The sequence below is a fragment of the Staurois parvus genome, unplaced genomic scaffold (genome assembly GCF_062004578.1).
Source record: "Staurois parvus isolate SC_StPar_1 unplaced genomic scaffold, SC_StPar_1.0 ptg000149l, whole genome shotgun sequence".
Lineage (NCBI taxonomy): Eukaryota > Metazoa > Chordata > Amphibia > Anura > Ranidae > Staurois > Staurois parvus.
Genome location: NW_028317945.1, coordinates 5,618,164 through 5,641,655, shown reverse-complemented (window position 1 = coordinate 5,641,655; position 23,492 = coordinate 5,618,164). Strand labels below are relative to the sequence as shown.

At 41.6% G+C, this 23,492-nt stretch overlaps 1 protein-coding gene across 3 annotated transcripts in view; it reads left to right on the top strand.

The window, feature by feature from the left end:
• LOC149464671 (uncharacterized) overlaps positions 1-23,492 on the top strand; it is a 132,926-nt gene that overhangs the window by 39,392 nt on the left and 70,042 nt on the right. For all 3 annotated transcript variants that reach the window (XR_016312338.1, XM_089674272.1, XM_089674271.1), the window contains exon 8: positions 16,536-16,718. Coding sequence is in view for 2 of the 3 variants with exons in the window: in XM_089674272.1 (XP_089530398.1) it covers positions 16,536-16,718 (183 nt within the window). In the remaining variant the exon portion in view is untranslated. The remainder of the gene's footprint in view (positions 1-16,535; positions 16,719-23,492) is intronic.

The window sequence follows — 23,492 nt, the reverse complement described above, 5'->3', positions numbered from 1 at the left end:
GAACAGCGGGCACCGAGTCGTCTGGCAAGACTGCGGGCACCGAGTCGTCTGGCATTGGATCGTCTGGCTCGACAGCGGGCATCGGGTCACCAGGTATGACAGCGGGCACTGGGTCACCAGGCATCAGGTCATTTGGCTCGCCAGCGGGCACCGCGTCATCTGGCAAGGCAGTGGGCACCGAGTCACCAGGTACAACAGCGGGCTCAGAGTCAATTGGCACGACAGCGGGCACCGGATCAGGTACCGGATCATCTGGATCAACAGCGGGCATCGAGTCAACTGGCCTAATAGGATCATCAGGCTGGATCAGTTCATTATGCTGGGTAGAGGCATCCGGCTGAGTAGAGGCATCCGGCTGAGTAGAGGCATCCGGCTGAGTAGAGGCATCCGGCTGAGTAGAGGCATCCGGCTGAATAGAGGCATCCGGCTGAGTAGAGGCTTCAGGCTGAACCACGGAAGACAGGTTCTCAGATGGCAGGCTCACCGGTTTGGATACTGGCAGGATGGTATTGGTTGGAAAGAATTTTCGCTTTTTTCTGGTTTTTAACTACTGGAGCACTGCAAGTAAACGCAGGTCTGCAAACGAATGGAGCAGCTGGAGACAGAGAAGAGCTGGAGGATGGAACAGAGGAGGGAGCAGTTGCTACAGAGGGCTTTTTTACAGGGTTAAAGGCAGGATAGGTGCAGCGAGTGGGAACAGGGTACTGACATGCGGTAGATAGCAGGGCAGGAGGAGCTGTTGGGAATGCAGGAATAGAGCTTTGAGGAAATAGATTAGAAGCAGGACTGGGTTTTTGTAAGCTGACTGAGGCTGGGTGCAACAAGTCTGTCCATGTCTGCAGTATGGGTTGAACAAAGCTGAGCTTACACAAAGCCTGTCTGACCAAAGACTGCACTGCGTTTATACAATCTCTTAGTGTCTGTGGTGAACATGCAGCATAATGATCCAAGAAGCAATCCACATCATCCTCTAATAACCACACCAGGGACTCTACCTGGTCAGCACTAAATGGCGGCAAAAATTCATCCCTGCATTCGGGGGTACCAGATGAAACCAACTCCGCACAAACCTGAATCAATGGCTGCACCTCAGAGAATTCTGTGCCCTGATCTACTAGAACATGAGCGAGCCGTATACATTCTAGCAGTTCATCCCGGGGATACTCCTTCAGAGTTTGATAAGCATACTCTCTGTCATCAAACACTAGCAGATATAAATACACAACCTCATCAAGATCCATCCTTCCCATCAACAAACCAAGATGGCTTCTCTGTGCAGCCACTTCTGGTCAGGATTGGCCTTGGTGTAATGTCAGGGCTCCCGGGTGTGACCAGAGGTATGTAACTGACGCTGGGAAACGCAGACTTCAGATATGTTATAAACAATATAATTTATTAACACTAACAATACAAACATAAACGCAGTGCAATACTAAAACATAACACAGTGCAAACAAACCAAACCAACCACCCACAGATAACAGTACATACAATGCAAGCGTCGTCAGGCAGGCCGGGTCAATATCAATCGGGCAGGTAGGTACAGGGGGAGCAAGCGGAGAATGGTCGGGGTCACAGGCCAGGTTCAGCAGGTAGTGGGCAGCGTGATACAGAGGGTCAGGCAGAGGGATGGTCAGGGTCACAAGCCAGGGATCAGAACAGGAGAAGTAAGCAGAGGTCAGAATCAAGCAGGGTCAGCAACAAGACAGGAACAGGAACACAGGTTTACAAGATACAGGGCCCAGGAAAAACACACACCAAGGCAGAGTCTGCAGGTCTGGCCATCCCTTAAATACACCAGTATAATTAGTTCCAGGTGTTTGATTGGCTGCAAAGTTGAGTCTCTGATTGCTGGGAGCACCTGCTGGCCAGCCCTGGTACTGCAGCTCATAAGGCAGGTGAGTCCCACTATTGCTGGCCAGTCCATTCCTGACACATAGCTTAGGACTAGCCCAAGTGGATGTGGTAGTCTGACCTGATCCTGAGCTCTTTCATATCAACCCAATCCTCTGTCTCAAGGACTGATTTACCATCCTACTTCACGGTCACTGGCTTCAACAGCATTGCTATTAAAGTGCAGGTCTTGAGGGTCAGGGGACTCTGACTCGGTGATCCTCACAATGTTAAAAGCCAGGAAGTCCACTCCACTTTGAAAGCTTATTTTGCTTGTTGAGGGAACTTTCATCCCAGAAAATACTTTGTGGGATAAATCCTGACCTTTTTACAATCTGTTCTAGATCAACAATTGTTGATCTCAGTTCTTTGAGATTTGCAAGGCTGGTCTTCTGTTCACACATTCTATAAAGTTTTACCAGGTGAATGTTCAAGTCTCTTCAGGTGCCAGCCTTGGGTGTAAGGGCCTTCAGGCACCTCTTTTAACTTCAGGAATTCCCCAGTTTGTTATAACTAAATCATATGCCCCTCACTGAATGAAAAAGAAATATGATTTCTTGCTAAGTCATGCTGGGAGTGGAAGAGTTTACACCTGTGTCAAAATACTGCTGTAGACAGCAGTATAATCCAAATGTCATTGAATTCCCTGTTCCTCACTGAACTCAAATAAAAAGGATTTATCACCGTGAACAACAGTCCTGTTTTTTTAAACAGAACACAGTGGAGACCACAACATTGAGATCGCTAGAGATGAATTTGTAACCATGCTTTTCCACAATTTTTGTTCTCAAATGCCCAGACAACTCTTTGATGCTCTTTCTCTTCTCCATGCCCCATGTGGCACACAGAGACACACAACAGAAAGGTTGGGTCAATTTTTCACCATTTTAACTGATTGCTGGTGTGATTCCTGTATTGTCAGCACCTGTTAATTGATACAGATGAGTTTAATTACAAATTACAGGAGCATCACAAACTTGGAATGCAATTATTTCTTACAATTTTGAGAAGATGCAAATAACTTTGTTCATTCCATTTTTGGAGCTTAGTGTGGAATGTGTGAGATTTGGCTTTTTGTTTCTTCACATTTTTGTGTCATACCAATACAAACAAAAGAAATGAACATGAAAATTACTAAACTTTTGTAATTGCAACTATTTTCTGGGCAAAGTGGTACATTATCTGACAGAAATGCAGGGGTGTCAATATTTTTGGCCATGACTGTAGCTTGAATGAGTCCGTGTAGGAACAGAATACCCTCACTCCTATTAGAGAATGAAACCTCTTAACGGTAATCCAAAACAAAACGAAGATTCAAAACATATGATAAAAAAATTACACTTCTTTAAAATGCCTATTGGAATCCTAGCCTGTCTGCTCAATAAATCAACGTATCGTCCATTAGTTGCTTTAGTACACCAGGCAGTTCTATTCCCATACACGTACCATGCATACCATACTTCTGCTTGATGACCCAAGTGCGCAGGCAGCTGCAACCACCATGTTTTATTTTTTCTTCAGCTAGGACATTTTTTGTATGGACATAAATGTGTGTTTTTAGTGTTTTGGTTTATTAGTGGATAGGTATTAATAAATGTACTGATTTTCTGTTTTAATAATTCATTGTCACGGTTTATACAACAGGTTGTTTTATGGACATTAAAGTGTTTATTGTGCAAATTTTTAGTAGATAGGTGTCATTAACCACTTACCCGCCACAGGATTTACCCCCCTTCCTGACCAGGCCATTTTTTGCGATACGGCACTGCGTTACTTTAACTGACAATTGCGCGGTCATGCAACACTGCACCCAAATTAAATTTGTCCTTTTTTCCCTACAAATTGAGCTTTCTTTCGGTGGTATTTGATCTCCTCTTTTTTTATTTTAAATTTTTTGTGCTATAAACAAAAAAAATCAACAATTTTGAGAAAAAAAAATATTTTTGACTTTGCTATTAAACATGTCCAGTAAAAAAAATTAAAAAAATGTAATTTCGTCATAAATTTAAGCTACATATCTTTGTTAAAAAACCCCCCCAATATGTGTAAATTAATTAGTTTACATGAAATTATGATGTCTACAAATGGCTGTATATATACTGTCAGTAACTTACTGCGGGACTGTGGTGGGCATTCTAACACTGGGGGGGGAACTGACTAACTGCCACTGACATTCCAATAACACTAATACAGTGATCAGTGCAAATAAAAAGCACTGACACTGTACTAAAGACACTGGGCAGGAAGTGGTTAACATCTGGGGCTATCAAAGGGTTTACTGTGTGCTGTGTAATCACATTGCTTTGTATCGCTCTGCTATGCAGAGCGATACAAAGCAGTGGGCAGGAGCTGACAAGGGAGAGACCTGTATTGTGTATATACAGACCTCTCTCCTGTCAGTGATACTCGACGATCGCCGGGTGCCAGCGAGGTATCGCCGGCCGGGACCCGGTGATCGACAGCTGAAGCCGCCAGTAGCGGCGTGGGTAGGGCGTTTGCGCCCCTACTCGTAAATGCAAAATCGTGTGTGTCTGTGTGTATGTACAGTGAGGAACAGATGTATTTGAACACCCTGCGATTTTGCAAGTTCTCCCACTTAGAGATCATGGAGGGGTCTGAGAGACAGAATTAAAAAAAAAATTCAGGAAACCACGTTGTATGATTTTTTAAGAATTTATTTGTCTTTCACTGCTGAACATAAGTATTTGAACACCTGAGAAAATCAGTGTTAATATTTGGTGCAGAAGCCTTTGCTTGCAATTACCGAGGTCAAACGTTTCCTGTAGTTCTCGACCAGGTTTGCACACACTGCAACAGGGATTTTGGCCCACTCCTCCACACAGATCTCCTCTAGATCTGTCAGGTTTCGGGGCTGTCGCTGAGCAACACGGCGTTTCAGCTCCCTCCAAAGGTGTTCTATTGGATTTAGGTCTGGAGACTGGCTAGGCCACTCCAGAACCTTGATATGCTTCTTACGGAGCCACTCCTTGGTTATCCTGGCTGTGTGCTTCGGGTCGTTGTCGTGTTGGAAGACCCAGCCATGACCCATCTTCAATGCTCTGACTGAGGGAAGGAGGTTGTTGCTCAAAATCTCACAATAAATGGCCCCATTCATCCTCTCCTTAATACAGTGCAGTCGTCCTGTCCCCTTCACAAAAAAGCACCCCCAAAGCATGATGTTACCATCCCCATGCTTCACAGTAGGGATGGTGTTCTTGGGATGCAACTCATCCTTCTTTTTCCTCCAAACACGACGAGTGAAGTTTAGACCAAAAAGTTCTACTTTGGTCTCATCTGACCACATGACTTTCTCCCATGCCTCCTCGGGATCATCCAGATGGTCATTGGCAAACTTCAGACAGGCCTGGACATGTGATGAATTGAGCAGGGGAACCTTCAGTGCAATGCATGATTTGAAACCATGACGGCGTAGTGTTCTATTGACAGTGACCTTTGAAACTGTGGTCCCAGCTCTCTTCATGTTCTTAACTAGCTCCTCCCTTGTAGTTCTGGGCTGATTACTCACCTTTTTTATCATGAGTGATACCCCATGAGGTGAGATCTTGCATGGAGCCCCAGTCCGAGGGAGACTGACAGTCGTCTTTAGCCTCTTCCATTTTCTAACAATTGCTCCAACAGTTGATCTATTTTCACCAAGCTGCTTGGCAATTGCCCCGTAGCCCTTTCCAGCCTTGTGGAGGTCCACAATTTTGTCTCTGGTGTCTTTTGACAGCTCTTTGGTCTTGCCCATGGTAGTAGTTGGCGTCTGACTGACTGTGGGGTGGACAGGTGTCTTTAAAGAGCTCAGACAGGTGCTACTAAGTTAGATTAATGAGTGGAGTAGAGGTGGACTTTTTAAAGGCACAATAACAGGTCTTTGAGAGACAGAATTCTAGCTGTTTCTTAGGTGTTCAAATACTTATGTTCAGCAGTGCAAGACAAATAAATTCTTTAAAAATCATGCAATGTGATTTCCTGAATTTTTTTTAAAAATTCTGTCTCTCAGAGTAGGAATGCACCTACAATGTGAATTTCAGACCCCTCTATGATTTCTAAGTGGGAGAACTTGCAAAATCGCAGGGTGTTCAAATACTTCTGTTCCTCACTGTATATGTATGTGTGTGTGTGTGTGTGTGTGTGTGTGTATATATATATATATATATATATATATCTGTGTGTGTGTGTGTGTATATATACACATATACACACACACATATATATATGTGTGTGTGTGTATATATGTGTGTATATATATATATGTGTGTATGTGTGTATATATATATATATATATAATGTGTGTGTGTGTGTAAATATATAATGTGTGTGTGTGAGTTTTCGCAGCCCTGCCGCCCTGTAGAAGTATTTCAGTTATAGGGCAGTGGGCAAGCGGTTAACATTATCAAAGACCATTTGTTTTATTGGTTTGATTCTCTCTATATATTGTTTGGGATAATGATTTGTATTTATATTTAAGATATCTGGACTTTATAGGGTTTATTCTTGTATTTATTTATAACTCTATATGTTGGTATTATTGATTTTTTTTTTTAATATTTGTGTGATATTTGTAAATCTGTTAGGGACTTTTATTTAAAAATGGTTAAAATGTACATGTAGTATTCTTACCAAAACCGGGCAATAATCCATTGGAGTGCTGCTCCTATCGACCTATTGCCCACCTGAATCAGGATTTGAAAATCCTTACTAAAATTTTGGCCACTAGGTTGTCAAAAGTACTTACCGCTCTGGTGAATGCTGATCAAACAGGGTTCATTCCTGCAAAAACCAGTGACTCAAACTTGGGAAGGCTTTTCACATACCTGCAGGTGGAGCATACAACTCAAGGGTCAAGGGTGGTACTTTCCCTAGATATGGAGAAGGCATATGGATTGGACATATATGGCCACTGTATTACACCAGATGCGGTTCGGGACACGGTTTTTAACATGGATTACTCTGTTGTACAGTAGTCCAGTTGTGGCTCTTTGTATATGCACGGCAATCTCCTCTTTTTTTTTTCCCAGTAAGCAGAGGTACACGGCAGGGGTTCCCCCCTGTCTCTTTTCCTCTTTGTGCTTATGATTGAGCCAATAGCTATAGCTCTTGAGGTGGGAGGTATTCATGAATGTACGGCTCTATACGCTGATGATTTGCTACTTTTTGTACAGAACCCAGGCCCATCTTTGAGTGCTGTTTTTTTTAATTTTAGCTGATTGTGCCAAGTTTTTGGGCCTTAGGGTCAATTGGACGAAGTCTGGCATTATGCCAATTGATGCTGGAGATCAGGTATATGCTGACCCAGGACATCCCATTCCTTCTGGGTATCTAAATTTACTTATCTTGGGGTTTAAATCTCTCCTAGGGTTGGTGATTACATGCAACTAAATGTCTTACCTCTGCTCCCTATGGTGAAACGTAGGCTGGAAGCATGGTGACATTTACCTTTATCCTTGAGTCAACCTCATTAAAATGAAGATACTCTCAGTCTTTTTGTATTTTCTTAGAAACTCACCGGTTTGGGTACCCCAGGCATTTTTTAAACAAGTGTACAGTCTTTTTAGTTCTTTTTTATGGCCCTCTTCACACCCCAGGATAGGTATATGTACCTTACAGGAACCATCAGGTCAGGGTGGTTTGGCGTTGCCTGATCTCTATAAATAATTCTGAGTGGGACAGATGGTGTTTGCCAGATGCTGGTTGCTTAGAGATCATGAGGATGCCACCACAATTTTGAAAGCTGCTATCCTAGGGTCATATGAGAGTCTCTCCAATCTGGTATGCAGAGGCCCCCAAGTGGCTCTGCCCTTGACAGCTTCTATGAGGGCAACTCTCTGGGCTTGTGATAGAGTGCAAGCGATCATGCAACCTCAGGGGTTCTGCAACTCCCCCTCTTCCCCATTGTGGTTCAACCCCCTATTTCCCCATTTCAGTAACATACCGGATCCAATAAATTGGGGTCAAATGGTTGAAGGACATAGTGGAAGGAGGGAAATTGTGTACTTTTGATCGGTTGAAATCTAAATTCAGCCTACCAAACTAGTATTTGTTCTGATATCTTCAATTGCGGCATGCTTTTGACAGCCAGTTTGGGTCGGTCACCTTAGTCATTCAATCTTCCAGTTTAGAGCAACTTTTGGCTGATGAATCTACAACAAAGCCAGTGTTGGAGGTATATAAGGAATTGTTTGTAACTTGTCCTAAACCTATCGGTAAATATAAAGAACCTTACATGGCCCTTATTCCTAATTAGTAGGGAGATGATTATGATGATATGTGGGAGGTACCGTTCAAAGCACTAGTTTCGGCCAGGGATTTGCCTCATCCAGTTTAAGCTCCTGCACAAAATTTATTATACTCCGGCTAGGCTAGCCAAGATTTATGGGATCTCCTCAGCAGAGGGTTGGAGATGTGTGGCATTACCTGTGGACCTTGATCATATTTTTTTGCACTGTCCAATAATATAGAATTTTTGGGCAGTAAACACAAAAAAATTAAATACTGTGGTTGGATAAGTGTGCACACCCTCTTATAACTGGGGATTTAGCTGTGTTCAGAATTAAGCAATCACATTCAAAATCATGTTAAATAGGAGTCAGTACACACCTGCTGTCGCTTAAAGTGCCTCTGATTAACCCCAAATAAAGTTCAGCTGTTCTGATACATCTTTCCTGACATTTTCTTAGTCACATCCTACTGCAAAAGCCATGGTCCACAGAGAGCTTCCAAATCATTGTTAAAAGGTATAAGTCAGGAGAAGGATCCAAAAGAATTTCCAAGGCATTAGATATACCATGGAACACAGTGAAGACAGTCATTAAGTGTAGAAAATATGGCACAACAGTGACATTACCAAGAACTGGACATCCCTCCAAAATTGATGAAAAGACGAGAAGAAAACTGGTCTAGGAGGCTGCCAAGAGGCCTACAGCAACATTAAAGGAATTGCAGGAATATCTGGCAAGTACTGGCTGTGTGGTACATGTGACAACAATCTCCTGTATTCTTCATATGTCTGAGCTATGGGGTAGACTGGCAAGACAGAAGCCTTTTCTAACTAAGAAAAACATCCAAGCAGGGCTACATTTTGCAAAAACACATCTGAAGTCTCCCAAAAGCATGTGGGAAAATGTGTTATGGTCTGATGAAACCAAGAGTCTGTGACCCTGAATTCCGTTCTTGCCATATCCTGTTACTGTTTGCACCTTGTGGTGTACAGATTTTTATCTTGTGACTCTGGACTCTGGTCTGTGACTATTCAATAGCTCTGCTTTGGGCTCCTGGGCTCACTACTTGCTGTACTTTGTCACCTCCCTGCACTTATCCTTTGTTGTGCCTGGTTGTCACCCATGGCCTTTATTGCCTTTTGCTATCTTTCTGCCCATGCTTTAAGATATTTTGACTTCTGAGATTGACAACTTGTATTGCTGTCTCTGGACTTGAAAGAGTTAAATCGGTATTAAACCCAAAAGTAAAAATCTACTATATTGCAGTTTACCGGTCCTGAAACGTGGATGCATTTTTTTAAGGCTTTATTTACCTTTATTTTTATCTAGTTATCTGGGCAATACACACTTCCTAATATGAAATACACACTATATCAGTGCTTGAGTTCAACCCCAAAAATGCAAATTTCATAAAACACAATTCACATACATTAAAAAAGTGATAATAAGAATGTGTGATCACACCCTTTTATTAATCAACTATTCCTGTACCAATAAATACACGATGCTCCAAATGTGTTCCTGTGTAAACACTCAACAGTCTAATAAAATTAATACAAAACAGCCCCAGTGATAGCAGTCCAGTCATCACATGTACAATACACTCCAAACGTGTTGCCCATGTAGACTGTCACGTGACTAAAAACTCTGCAACAATCAAAATATGTCCACAGTAAAGTGATGACCGCCTCTTCCCACCAAATGATTCACCACTGTGAAGCACAATTATGATTTGGACTCTTCATGAATATATGACCCAATGCAGTTATTGATCAAATGAGGCAGGTTGTAATAATCAAAAATGGCCACAAGATGTCCCTTAGACCTTCTGGGATCAGCTCTACACATTCCTTCACTCCTCTCCTTAGCTCAAGACATACCACATAACAGAGAAACCCCCCCCCCCCCCCCCCCCCCCGCTCCATAGTGTAGTAAATCATTTAAACCAGGGGTGCCCAACCTTTTGACTTTCCTGGGCCACATTGGAAGAAGAGGAATTGTCATAAAATAAACTAATAGCTCATGAGCAGAAAACTTCTGGCAGATCACAAATTAACAATCACTGATATAGATAATGTACTTATCTAAGTAATAAAACTGCATTTTTGGTAACATTTTTTATTACAAAAGTAAAAGAGGGCAACATAAAACTAGTGTGATAGTTGACACTGTTTTTGACAAACAAACGCAGCAATATCTGGTTTAATGAATGTAGTAGCAATTCTTAATGAATTCTCAAGGTGCTCATCAGGTATTTTGGTTCTAATTTGGCCCTTCGTTTGCTTCATCCTTGAAAATAGTTGCTCGCAAATATAGGTGCTGCCGAAAACTTGTGAAGAGTGGGATATTTTTTTTTGGGAGGATACAACTTATAAATATCCAGTAAACACTGTCAAATTTTTCTTTGGCCGCATGTGTTTGCAAAGTGTAAATGCATTTTTACAAAACCCCCCCCCCCCCAAAAAAAAAAAATCTAAATTTTTAAGTAGGCTTATGATTTTGTGTTGGGCCACATTCATAAGCCTTCTTGGACCTCAGGTTGGACACCCCTGATTTAAAACTTTTATTTCAATAAAAAAAAATTTACTCACAATAGTATAAAATCCAACCACGTCATACTAATGTGAGTGCATTTTTTAATTGATCAGTTAAAAAAAGTAAAACAAATAACACACTTATTGACTAGAGTACCAGGTGAACATAGAGACCCTAAAGAAAGAAAACTAATGCAGCTACCACATCAAGAACTGGTAAGCTGTCTGCAATATTTAACATTTTTGTTTTGGGGTTTAATACACATTAAGGCTTGTCATCCAGTGTAGTTCCCTCTGTGACTCAGTGAAATACTTGTCCTCTAGAAAATAATTGGCATGCTCTTGTACAGACCCCTATATGACCCAGCACTCAACAGTTGTCTTGAACTGGTTAAACTATTTGCTTATGGCCAGGAAAAGCCCTCGCACAGCCTTTCTCAACCTTTTCAAAACAGATGAATCATTGAAATCACTTTCTAGGATTTAGGGAACCCCTGCTAAAATTAGTATATCTACAACTCATATATTAGTGTGATGGTCAGTGGAAAGAATGCTCCTTACACTTGTGATCATCATGAATAATTACCCCCTTACAGTGGAAACTACGTCATATGACTGTTTGCATGAAAACTTTTTATACATTCGATGACTGGGCAGATGTCATAGGACAGCAGGTAGCAGTTGCAGCTTAATAAATAAACACAAACACCTCACAAGCTGAATACAAAATAGGCCGTGGCTGTTCTATTGTTGGTTCAAATTCAAGAAAACAGGTAAACTCTTTTAATAAATGTATTCAAAATACCAATTAATAGTCATGCCGGCTTAGCCACTAAGGTTCAAGCCGAAATTACTCACAACTTAAAATATCCAAAAGACAGGTGGGAAAGCCACCTGTCACCAAGACCCCCACAGTTCAGCCATTTCAATGCAGGTGTGTAGACCTGCATTAAATATATACAGCCCAATGTCGGAGAGGTGGACCCCATCATCCCTATACAGACCAGGGAGTCCATCTTCCAACTCTGCATGCCAAATGAAAAACCTGAAAAGGAAGCCAAACGTTTTTCAGCTGCCCTGATAAGCCTTTTCCTAACCTTTTCAAGCAGACGTAGGGTATTTGATTCCATCCATCTTAAACGTGGGATAACATCAGAAAACATCACCACCATTTGGGGGGAAGAGAGCTGAAACCTGGCTATGTCATTTTAGCAAACAAACTGGGCATATATCAGGATTCTTGCACAAGCACCATATGGAAATCCTAACCCCACTATTACTGACAATGTCCGCAAACTGTAGGCCGGATACCTTATATCTATTAGCTGGAATCAACTCCGAAATCATAAGGGAAGCGAAGAAAGCCACAGAAACAAGGTAGCTTCGAAAGCTGACCAACAAGTATTATGTGGCTTTACAAAGCTCCAAGAAAAAATCAGGGGTGACCGGCCTGTAACTGTCTTTATTAAACCTGTCTTTTTTTACAACCCTTTAGAGCTTGTTTTACAGTTAAAAAAAAAAAAAAAAAACTAAAGCAAGAGGGTAAGTTATTCAATTTAAAGAAAAAAGGAATTTCTAAAATAATTTTATTAACATGTGCCCATGATTAACCCTTTTCAAACAGTGAGTTCAAGGACAAGAAAACACTAGACCTTCCGAAAATGAGTTTTGAACTACACCAAAAGAATTTAAAAAGGAAATCCACAACCACCAGGCAGATTGATATCCCACCATGGTAGCGGGAGTTCTGTACATTTTTAAAAACCTGGTTTAAATGAGTTTCCATAAATGAGCTGGACAATCTTAACCCTTCTGGATCCGTGTCTGGTAACAAGCTAAAACGATCTTTCTGGATGCTAGAACGCATCCGCCATGTCATTAGTTTTGCCTGGTATATGCTTGGCCGTGATCCAAATGTTCAAGCATTTAAAGATTAAATATCTTAAACTAATGGCTGGTGGAGACTTTGGGGTTAAACAATTTATTGCATAAACTACACCCTTGTTATCTGTGCTAAAGAGAATGCATCTGTTTTTAAAACACATACCCCAGATCTCAGTTTCCAGAAGTATCGGGAACATTTCCAGAAGAACTATGTTCCGTAAATAACCTTTATACTGCCAGGCAGGATTCCAGAGCTCTGCACGCCAGTGTGTCTTCCAGATAACAGCAAAGCCAAAAGAACCCACTGAGTCTGTATAAAGGCAGAAGTCCCTATTCTAGATAAAATCTTGTTGCCAAACCGATCTCCCATTAAAAAGTTCTAGAAATTGATACTAAACCATTAAATCCTCTTGCATGTCGTGTGTCATGTGGACATGTGCTGTAGGGGACTTTTGACTAGAAATATATATAAAGTATAAAATATAAAGTATATCCTGCTAGAAAGTATCCTCCCTGTAGGCATTACCCTTGTCGCAAAGGCCAAAAGTCCCAAAAGAGACTGAACTTCTTTTAATGTAATTTTTTTCTTCCTAATAAAATAATAAGGGAGCTTTTTAAGCCTATTAATTTTTTCTTCCGGAATTCTAAACTCTGTTAGGGGTGTCAATAATGATCCGTAAAAATTCAACATACTTATGGAGAAACATTTTTTTTCCTGTGCTAAGGGGATACTGACATAAAGGATTGCAATAGATTTAAACAGTCTGACTTAGCAGGAGGGCCTAAAAACAAAAATCATCCAGGTAATGTATAAGAAATTTTGAACCTAAGACTCAGGATATCACCCATTCTAACAAGGAAGAGAAGGACTCAAAATAGAAACATGAGCAGCCCATAGCCAGGCACTTTTCAAAATAAAAATAACCGTCAAAGAAAAAACCTAGAGAATTGACGCAAGAGGGATTAATGGGTAAAAGTCTGAAAGCAGATTTTATGTCTAACAAAGATCCAGAACCTAGGATTTTGAGCAGAACTAAAGTGTCCTTAAATGACATTCAAGAGACCGATGACATGTTTTACTGGATCTGATCATTAAGAGAACCACTCCTCGGAAGTTATTGGTGGGGAATTAATAAGAATTGGAATCATTTTTAGATACTAACCCCAGGTGGGAAATTCTAAAATTATGAAAAGGAGGGATGTGTTCCAAACCTGTGACCATTTTAAGATTCTGGAAAAATCACTTCCATGAAATTTTGGTAATACAATCCTTCATGAAACCCTTTAACTAGAAGTAGAGCAATCTGCTTGTCTGGGTACTCCCGGAGCAAAGGCAGCATTGCATGCAATTTCACCTGGGTTAGTGCCTGTGTCAATAGCTTCTCTTCCCTACTGTTGATTTGCGGCAGATAATTTCCCAAATCATTTTGATACTGGGTCTGCTCCTGCACAAAAGTGCACATTAGTGCCTATATTTATAGGTATTTGGCCATTTACATTGTGTGTGTCATTAAAGTTGAAGCATATCCCTTTTTTTTTTTTAAAAACTGTGGTGAGTCCTGAGTTTGAGGGTGTTGTTTGTCTGGCATACTGCTGTCTCTGGGGGAGAAAAAGATTTAGCCAGAGGGCAACATCCCAAGCTCCCCAATGTAAAGAAGAATGTATTGCAAATTTTTGATTAAAAGATTCTTCATACGCAAACCACGTAGCAACTCCAAAAAAATGTTTTATGCCTCCAGTACTAAATAAATATGCTGAATAAGACCCAGACTCTTCTCCAGATATTTCTCCCACATTACGCTTGAAAATATACAGAAGGCCTGCAACCGGTTGTTAAAAGATTTGGTTACTGGCCTTCTCCTATCCTCAGATTTGTCATCCTTTCTGTCAGTCCTATGGATGAATTTCTTTGCATAAGGGATAAACGATAATACATCGACAAATTCCCCCCACCAAATCTTCTCCTTTAGGCTAGCAGAAGGGTGAAAACCAAGCGCAGGCAAACTCCAAGGTAAAGCATCTTGAAGCCATGTTTCGTGAACATTCTGACTTTGTTGGACTCTGTACCTGAAGATGTCTGTAGGACAGAAGAAATAATATTCTAACAGTTAGTGGAAGTGCCACAAGATGGTGCCCACACTATAGCCAAAGAATTTTCAACAGCTGCGTCAACAGTACAGTTTTCATTCTGGACAGGGGGAATAGGAACATTAACAATTGTACTAGACTAACAGTGTTTCTAGCTGTATCAAGTTCCCTAACTGTTCTAACTAAAACTTCAGTAAATAAAGGAAACTGTTGTGGAGGAAACTCACCAGCACCATTTAAATTCGGACGAGGTCCTGCATGCTGATCCACTGAAGGGCAGATTACTGGGATTGATCTCCCGGCATCTTGCTGTCCGCACTCCGGGTGTTCTAACTTTCCCATTGGTGATCTTCTGGTTTGACCTCTGCTTCCATTAGGCGTCCCGTGACTCCCAGGCAGCACCTCTTGCATTTGGACCTGTCTTCTTGCAGGAAACATCCCCAGCCTGCTCCCAGCTATTCTGCGCCTGGAGGAACTCCTGGCACCATTTGCAGAGACGGTGTGGGGTGGTGAGGGGATGTACCACTTGCTCCAGGAGTACTGCCTCTTTGACAGCCCCCCGGGCTGGAAGGGAAATGACGGGGAGCCTCCCCTGCATCGCTGACCTGGATCTTCAACCACCAGATGACCTTGCTCTTCTTCCAGATGTGACCTGGGGTTCCAATCCACTTCCTCTTCAATCGACGATGCAGCTCTGGTGGTGGAGATGACTGGCTCAGTGATGGTGATGGAGGCTGAGGTGGTGGCAGCTCCTCTGGCTGGTTCTTGACACAGAGACTGCGGTAAGTCCAGGTGTCCCCATCTTCCTCACCGGCTCTCTCGATGAGTCACCTCAGGAGCGATGCTATTCTTCAGGCCTTCTTTTTATAGCCCTGTACCTGATTTACAGAAGGTTTTTCTGGAAGGGAGACCAGATTTGCAGAAGGGAGGCTTGAAACTGCGCTGCCACAGTCCCCCCTTCATTCCAAAGCACTTCAAAATCTTGTTTGCTTTTAACGTTCGATTTTGGAATGTATTTAATTTGTTTTGTTTTTTTGTTTTTTTTGAGAAATATTTTCCATCCTGCACCTTCAAATTTTGCTTGTCACTGTGGTCGAAAACATGTTGATTTGACCCCAATAACCTTTAGAAAATCAAGCAAACATCCTTAACAAACTTTCCAATGAAATTCTACCACTGTATAGCCAGCTTTACAATGACGTAGCTGAACAAAGCAGCATTAGGGTCAGAATAATATACAAGATTCAAGGCAACAAGTTTAAGAAATCAAACTGATCTAAGAAGCATTATACCTGGGCATCTAATTTAAATGTAGCCATGCTTACATCTGTACAGTTTAACTCATGAGAAACTGCAGAGAGTGGTGCTTGGAACTAAGGAATGCATCCTACATTTTTACTTTCTTAAGTTCAGGGGCATTCAGAAAATGAAGCTAAAAAAGTGGTGAGTGGGACATCCAGAGTAATTCCCTGAATAATATATACAGTGAGGAACAGAAGTATTTGAGCACTCTCTGATTTTGCAAGTTCTCTCACTTAGAAATCATAGAGGGGTCTGAAATTCACATTGTAGGTGCATTCCCACTCTGAGAGACAGAATTAAAAAAAAAAAAAGTTCAGGAAATCACATTGTATGATTTTTAAAGAATTTATTTGTCTTGCACTGCTGAACATAAGAATTTGAACACCTGAGAAAAACAGTGTTAATATTTGGTACAGAAGCCTTTGTTTGCAATTACAGAGGTCAAACGTTTCCTGTAGTTCTTGACCAGGTTTGCATACACTGCAACTTGGATTTTGGCCCATTCCTCCACACAGATCTCTAGAGATCTACATATGGTATAATTCTGCTCAGTTTCTCCAGAGACCTGTATTTTGTTTTGGTGTTCCTCACCTCTCCCATTTTCTTACAGATGTACTTCAGAAAAGTCGTGATATGTTAGTTGATGAATTAAACCGGTGCCATCAACTGGGCCTTACATTATACAACATCCACCCTGGATCCCATTTGGGAGAAATGTCTGTAAACAAGTGCCTGGAGCTCATTTCTGATGGTATTAACCATGCACACTCACAAGTGCCTGACATCACAGTAGGTAAGTAATAAGACGGCAGGTGTTAGATGGTATAGTCTTGTATGTGTCTCACTCCTAGCCCACAGTCCTACAGTTAAAGTAGATGTGAAAACCCAACTAATTAAATCTCTTAAAATCTTTAACATGTTAACGTTTTTTTAATAGTAATTTTTAGTCCCTTTAAAGCAGAACTAAACCCTCCACTTAATGGTGAAAGAAGCTGCCATCTTAGCCTCTGTTTGATCTGCAGTTATCATAGTGCTGCACCTGTGATATGCTATGACACCAGCTATTTAATGGCTTAAAAAGTTTGGTTGAGAGCACACGCAACTATGTCAAGTATCATCTCTATCATGCCTTTAAAGTAGTTCTAAAGGCTTATTGTCTTTTATCTTCATGTATTCTATTCTCCAATCTTTACCTGAGCCCCCTTCGATCCAGAAACGTTCTCGACAGCCTCTGCTGTCTAAGGACTCTTTCTCCTCATTGGCTGAGACAGCAGCGGGAGCCCATTGGTTCCCACTGCTGGCAATCACATCCAGTGAGCCAATGAGCAGAGAGCAGGGGGTGGGGCCTAGCCGCGGCTTTATGTGCCTTATAGACACATAGAGCAGCGGCTTGGGGATGAGCATGCAGCGGTGCCCCCAGGGCGATCGACTTTCCCTGGGGACATTGCTTACGGGGGAGGAGCCAGGATCACTGGCAGGGACCCGAAAAGAACAGCTGGTAAGCATAGACGTTTCTTATTTAAAAAAAAAAAAAAAAAAAAACCCCACAAAGCTTTAGTGTCACTTTAGAGTACAGCTATTGGCAAAATTTTTTTTTTTCTTTTTCATTTTGATAAACCCCTGTCAGTTTTGTTTCACCATCTGTGTCCCATTGTGGAGATGATTTCGCTTCACTTTCTGTCCCATTGCCAAAACAGAAAGTTAGAGGAAAGCCCTGCAAATTAACCCCCAAGTCACCAGAACTAGTGTTCCCATTTGAGATTTCCCCCCTTTTACATTTCTGGGGACAATCCCAAAATTTGGGATTTTCTGTCACTTTCAGTGATAATGGTAAACAGGACAAGTAGAGAGAGTGAATCTTCTTAACGGGGATACAGACAGCAATGAACACTAAAAAACGTTCAAACCCATCTCCACACGCGCGCGTGTGTGTGTGATTTTGCAGTTCCGAGTAGGGGGCGTACTTGAGCCATTGGCATGCCCTACCCGTGCCGCCATTGGCATGCTCACCTGTCGAATAAACAATACAGATCTCTCCCCTGTCAGCAATACAAAGCAATGTGTTTACATACAGTCAGGTCCATAAATATTGGGACATCGACACAATTCTAACATTTTTGGCTCTATACACCACCACAATGGATTTGATGCATGCTCGGATAAGGGTCTGGAATGGATTTTTGGGGGGACCCCCATGCCATTTGTTTTTTAATTTTGGCGTAGGAGTTGCCGTCAAAATCCATACCTGACCCAAAGGGCTTGGTATGGATGGGAGGGGGGACTCCATGCTGTTTATTTTTTTAATTGCCGACAATTCTTTTCCATTCAGCTGGCAGTGGGGAACCCGGCTGACAGCTCAAACATTAACACATGGTTGTCACTACTAAAATACCGCATGACTTGATAAAACAACTCATGCAGTATTTTAGTAGCGTTTACTTTTTGCTGACCTCGGGAATGGATTAATTGGTTTTCAACGCATTCCTTTAGGAAACAGCGTTTCGGTTTACAAATTTTTCGCTATACAAAAAGTCCCGCAGAACAAATTAAATTCGTAAACCGAGGTATGCCTCTATTAATGTACAGTCAGGTCCATAAATATTGGGACATCGACACAATTCTAAAATTTTTGGCTCTATACACCACCACAATGGATTTGAAATGAAACAAGATGTGCTTTAACTGCAGACTGTCAGCTTTAATTTGAGGGTATTTACAACCAAATCAGGTGAACGGTGTAGGAATTACAACAGTTTGCATATGTGCCTCCCACTTGTTAAGGGACCAAAAGTAATGGGCAGAATAATAATCATAAATCAAACTTTCGCTTTTTAATACTTGGTTGCAAATCCTTTGCAGTCAATTACAGCCTGAAGTCTGGAACGTGTCGTAGACAACACCAGACGCTGGGTTTCATCCCTGGTGATGCTCTGCCAGGCCTCTACTGCAACTGTCTTCAGTTCCTGCTTGTTCTTGGGGCATTTTCCCTTCAGTTTTGTCTTTAGCAAGTGAAATGCATGCTCAATCGGATTCAGGTCAGGTGATTGACTTGGCCATTGCATAACATTCTACTTCTTTCCCTTAAACTCTTTGGTTGCTTTTGCAGTATGCTTTGGGTCATTGTCCATCTGCACTGTGAAGCGGCATCCAATGAGTTCTGAAGCATTTGGCTGTATATGAGCAGATAATATTGCTCGAAACACTTCAGAATTCATCCTGCTGCTTTTGTCAGCAGTCACATCATCAATAAATACAAGAGAACCAGTTCCATTGGCAGCCATACATGCCCACGCCATGACACTACCACCACCATGCTTCACTGATGAGGTAGTATGCTTAGGATCATGAGCAGTTCCTTTCCTTCTCCATACTCTTCTCTTCCCATCACTCTAGTACAAGTTGATCTTGGTCTCATCTGTCCATTGGATGTTGTTCCAGAACTGTGAAGGCTTTTTTAGATGTCGTTTGGCAAACTCTAATCTGGCCTTCCTGTTTTTGAGGCTCACCAATGGTTTACATCTTGAGGTGAACCCTCTGTATTCACTCTGGTGAAGTCTTCTCTTGATTGTTGACTTTGAAAAACATACACCTACCTCCTGGAGAGTGTTCTTGATCTGGCCAACTGTTGTGAAGGGTGTTTTCTTCACCAGGGAAAGAATTCTTCGGTCATCCACCACAGTTGTCTTCCGGGTCTTTTGGTGTTGCTGAGCTGACCGGTGCGTTCCTTCTTTTTAAGAATGTTCCAAACAGTTGTTTTGGCCACGCCTAATGTTTTTGCTATCTCTCTGATGGGTTTGTTTAGTTTTTTCAGCCTAATGATGGCTTGCTTTACTGATAGTGACAGCTCTTTGGATCTCATCTTGAGAGTTGACAGCAACAGATTCCAAATGCAAATAGCACACTTGAAATGAACTCTGGACCTTTTATCTGCTCATTGTAATTGGGATAATGAGGGAATAACGCACACCTGGCCATGGAACAGCTGAGAAGCCAATTGTCCCATTACTTTTGGTCCCTTAACAAGTGAGAGGCACATATGCAAACTGTTGTAATTCCTACACCGTTCACCTGATTTGGATGTAAATAACCTCAAGTTAAAGCTAACAGTCTGCAGTTAAAACACATCTTGTTCGTTTCATTTCAAATCCATTGTGGTGGTGTATAGAGCCAAAAATGTTAGGATTGTGTCGACGTCCCAATATTTATGGACCTGACTGTAGTAAAGCACGCGCACAGTAAAACACCACACGGCATACAGTTAACCCTTTGATCGCCCCAGATGTTAACCCCTTCCTGCCCAGTATCATTAGTACAGTGTCAGTGCTTTTTATTAGCACTGATCACTGTATTGGTGTCACTGGGGATGTGACAGTCAGTTCCAGAATGCCTGCTACAGTCCCACTATAAGTCGCTGATTGCCGCCAGTATAAAAAAAAAAAATTCCAGTATCTATACCGCCATTTGTAGACGCTATAATTTTCCCATAAACCAATTAATTTTCACGTATTGGGATTTTTTTTTAGCAAAGACATGTAGCAGAATAAATTTTGGCTTAAATTTATGACGAAATTAGATTTTTCACATTTTTATACTGAACATGTTTAATAGCAAAAAGTCAAAAATATTGTTTTTTTTTTTCTCAAGATTGTTGTTTTTGTTTTTTTTTGTTTTTTATAGCGGCAAAAAAAAAAAAACCGCAGAGATCATATACCACAAAAAGAAAGCTGTATTTGTGGGGACATCAATTTCATTTGGGTGCAGCGTTGCATGACTGCGCAATTGTCAGTTAAAATAACGCAGCGCCGTATTGCAAAAGAATGGCCTGGAAGGGGGGTAAATCCTTTGGAGGGCAAGTGGTTAATTTGCAGGGTTTTGGCTATGGGACAGTAAGTGAAAAGAAATCTCTGCAATGGGACACAGATGGCAGAACAAGAATCTGACAATGGTTATAACCCTCCCTTTCTCTATCCAAAATGAAAAACAAGGTTTTGCCTATAGTTCTACTTTAAGGCTTGAAGTGCATGTAAACTCCTAACAGTGAACCTCTGTTAAATAGAACATTAAAAGTATTTATGTATTTCTACGTTAAGTGCAAAAATCTTTTAATCTGATGTTTTGCGATCTCTGTCTGTGCTGACAGTTATCAGTTAGCACTTTTCCAAGCTGTTTCTAAGGACTATAAGACACTCCCCCCCCCCCCCCATGTTATGAAAATGAGGATAAGGAGGGGTAATCTGTAGTTTAAAACACTTTCTGTTCTAGGGTGACAAAGCTGTAGACTACAGATACATTACAATGAGTGAGCGTTAACAGCCTCGTGGGCATCCCTGAAAAAGCTGAGGGTAGGAGCCCTTTCGATTTTATTGAGTCTTGGCTTTCTAATACCTTTGGAAAAGATAACCTAACGGCATTTCTCTGTGGAAAGAGCACACAGGTTCCTCCTCTAGCTCCGCCAGATTTTTGATTCGCCTACTACGGCGTCCAACTGGTTGGATCACAATAAGCGGAGTCTCCGTCCAGAACCCATCTGATTAATCCATCGGTTGGTACCAATAAATCTTCTTGAACATGATCTCTCATTTTGCCTACATTGGAGCTCGAAAAGAAAGAATTGACAGCTTCTACTCATCATTATGGATGCTTACATGGCTAACTGTCTGGCACCGTTGGCGATAGCCCTTGTTTTCACCCCTCTCTCAACCCTGCGGGGGGTTCTTGAGCCCAACCAGCTGAGTCCTGGAATGGGCCTTGACTTTTTTCTGTTACAGTTTTTGGTTCTTTTAGTATGTTTGCTTTCCTTCAAATGTCCATCTTGTTCTACCCCCTGTACATATCCTCGCTACAAGTCCTTTCTTTTCTGCTGTATGAAACCCTTTACCTGCAGGTTCTGATTTTTGGGATCCCCTCCAATATATTTTTTCCTACTGCCTGAATGTGGTACCTGATCCGAAGATTATTTTCATCCCCAGTTTGTACAAATGAACACGCACTCAGACACTGTCCTCTCCTGGAATGTGAAAGAGTTACATGATGCAAAGAAAAGGACAGCTAATTTTACTATGGAAAAAAAAAGCCTGCTATCCTATGCCTGCAAGAAACTCATTTGACTGAGGACTCACTTATTGCAACATCCTACATTTCCTCTTCAGTTTCACTCTACACATACTCGCTACTTCCAAGTGGTGAGTGTCTTGATCTCCCGAAATGCTTCTCTCAAGGTGAACTCTTCGAAGATTGACCCTAAGGGCATTCATTTTTCTTTGTAAATGGGACTCATATGTCTGTATCAAAGCTAATATTTACATTCCTCCCTTTCATCCTGAGGTTTTGCAGTGCCTGTTCAATTTGTAGCATGCCATCCCCAAATTCCAGTCATAGCGGTTGGCGATTTTAATAACGTACTGGATGTATCACTTGATTTATATAAACAATATTGCCTGCAAGGCCCTAGGGCATTGACCCCCGTCTCCCGCCACGTAGATGAGGTGGGTCTTGTAGATCTCTGGTGGCTTAAGCATCCATTAGTGACCCAATTTTCCTGCCATCCCTCGACTCACTCCTCTCGCGTATAGACCGTATCCTGGGAACAGAATCTACTCTAACCCTTAATCTTAGAGTTGAGTATTTGGCTAGGGGTCTATCTGACCACTCACCAGTTATTTTGTTCTTGTTATGTACTTTCCGATTCCCTACGTTATGGAAGCTTAATCCATTTTGGCTACCCCTTTTTCTCAATTTTGACCCCATACAATCACACTTTAGAGGCTTCTTGATTCACAACAAGCACTCGACCTCACCTATGATGTTGCGGGATGCTCTGAAAGCTTATTTTAGAGGTTTATGTATTCAGGAGATCTCCATAATTAAAAGTAATATTAGACAGTGGGCAAGAGATGCTAGTGCAGCTGTTGATAAAGCAGAACAGGAATATATGTCTAACCCCAATCCCTTAACTGAAAAAGCATGGATAAACGGTCAGCAATTTTATTGTACTACACAATTACAACATGCTGAAAATAAATGATTTTTCTCCTCTCAGACCTTTTTTTGAGGAAGGGGAGAAAACAGGCCACCTGTTAGCGGCTATAGCCAAGTCCCAACAGCCATCAACCTATGTCTCTGCATTAAAACTATTTCTGACTCAAGTGGCCAATGACACTCCCACCATTTTACAGGGCTTTAGTTCCTTCTATACTACCTTATACTCCTTTAAAGTTTTATACCCTTGGAAAGGCTAACTGATTTCCTTGCTGACATCAATCTTCCGAAGCTTTCAGCGGCAGATAGGAATCTGTCTAACTAAATACAGTATAGGCTGCTATTACTCAAAAAGTCCCTTCCAGCCTCTATGAATGAGGCGATTATAGTAGTTATTTTGAAGCCAGGAAAACACCCTACTCAGGCAGAATAATACCGCCCAATTTCCCTGTTGCCCACAGGTTTAAAGATTTTAACAAAGGTACTTGCAACACAGCTTTCCAAAGTAATTGCCAAACTCATACACCCAGATCAGTCGGGGTTTATTCCCAACAGATTGACTGCCATCAAACTCCATAGGCTGTATCTT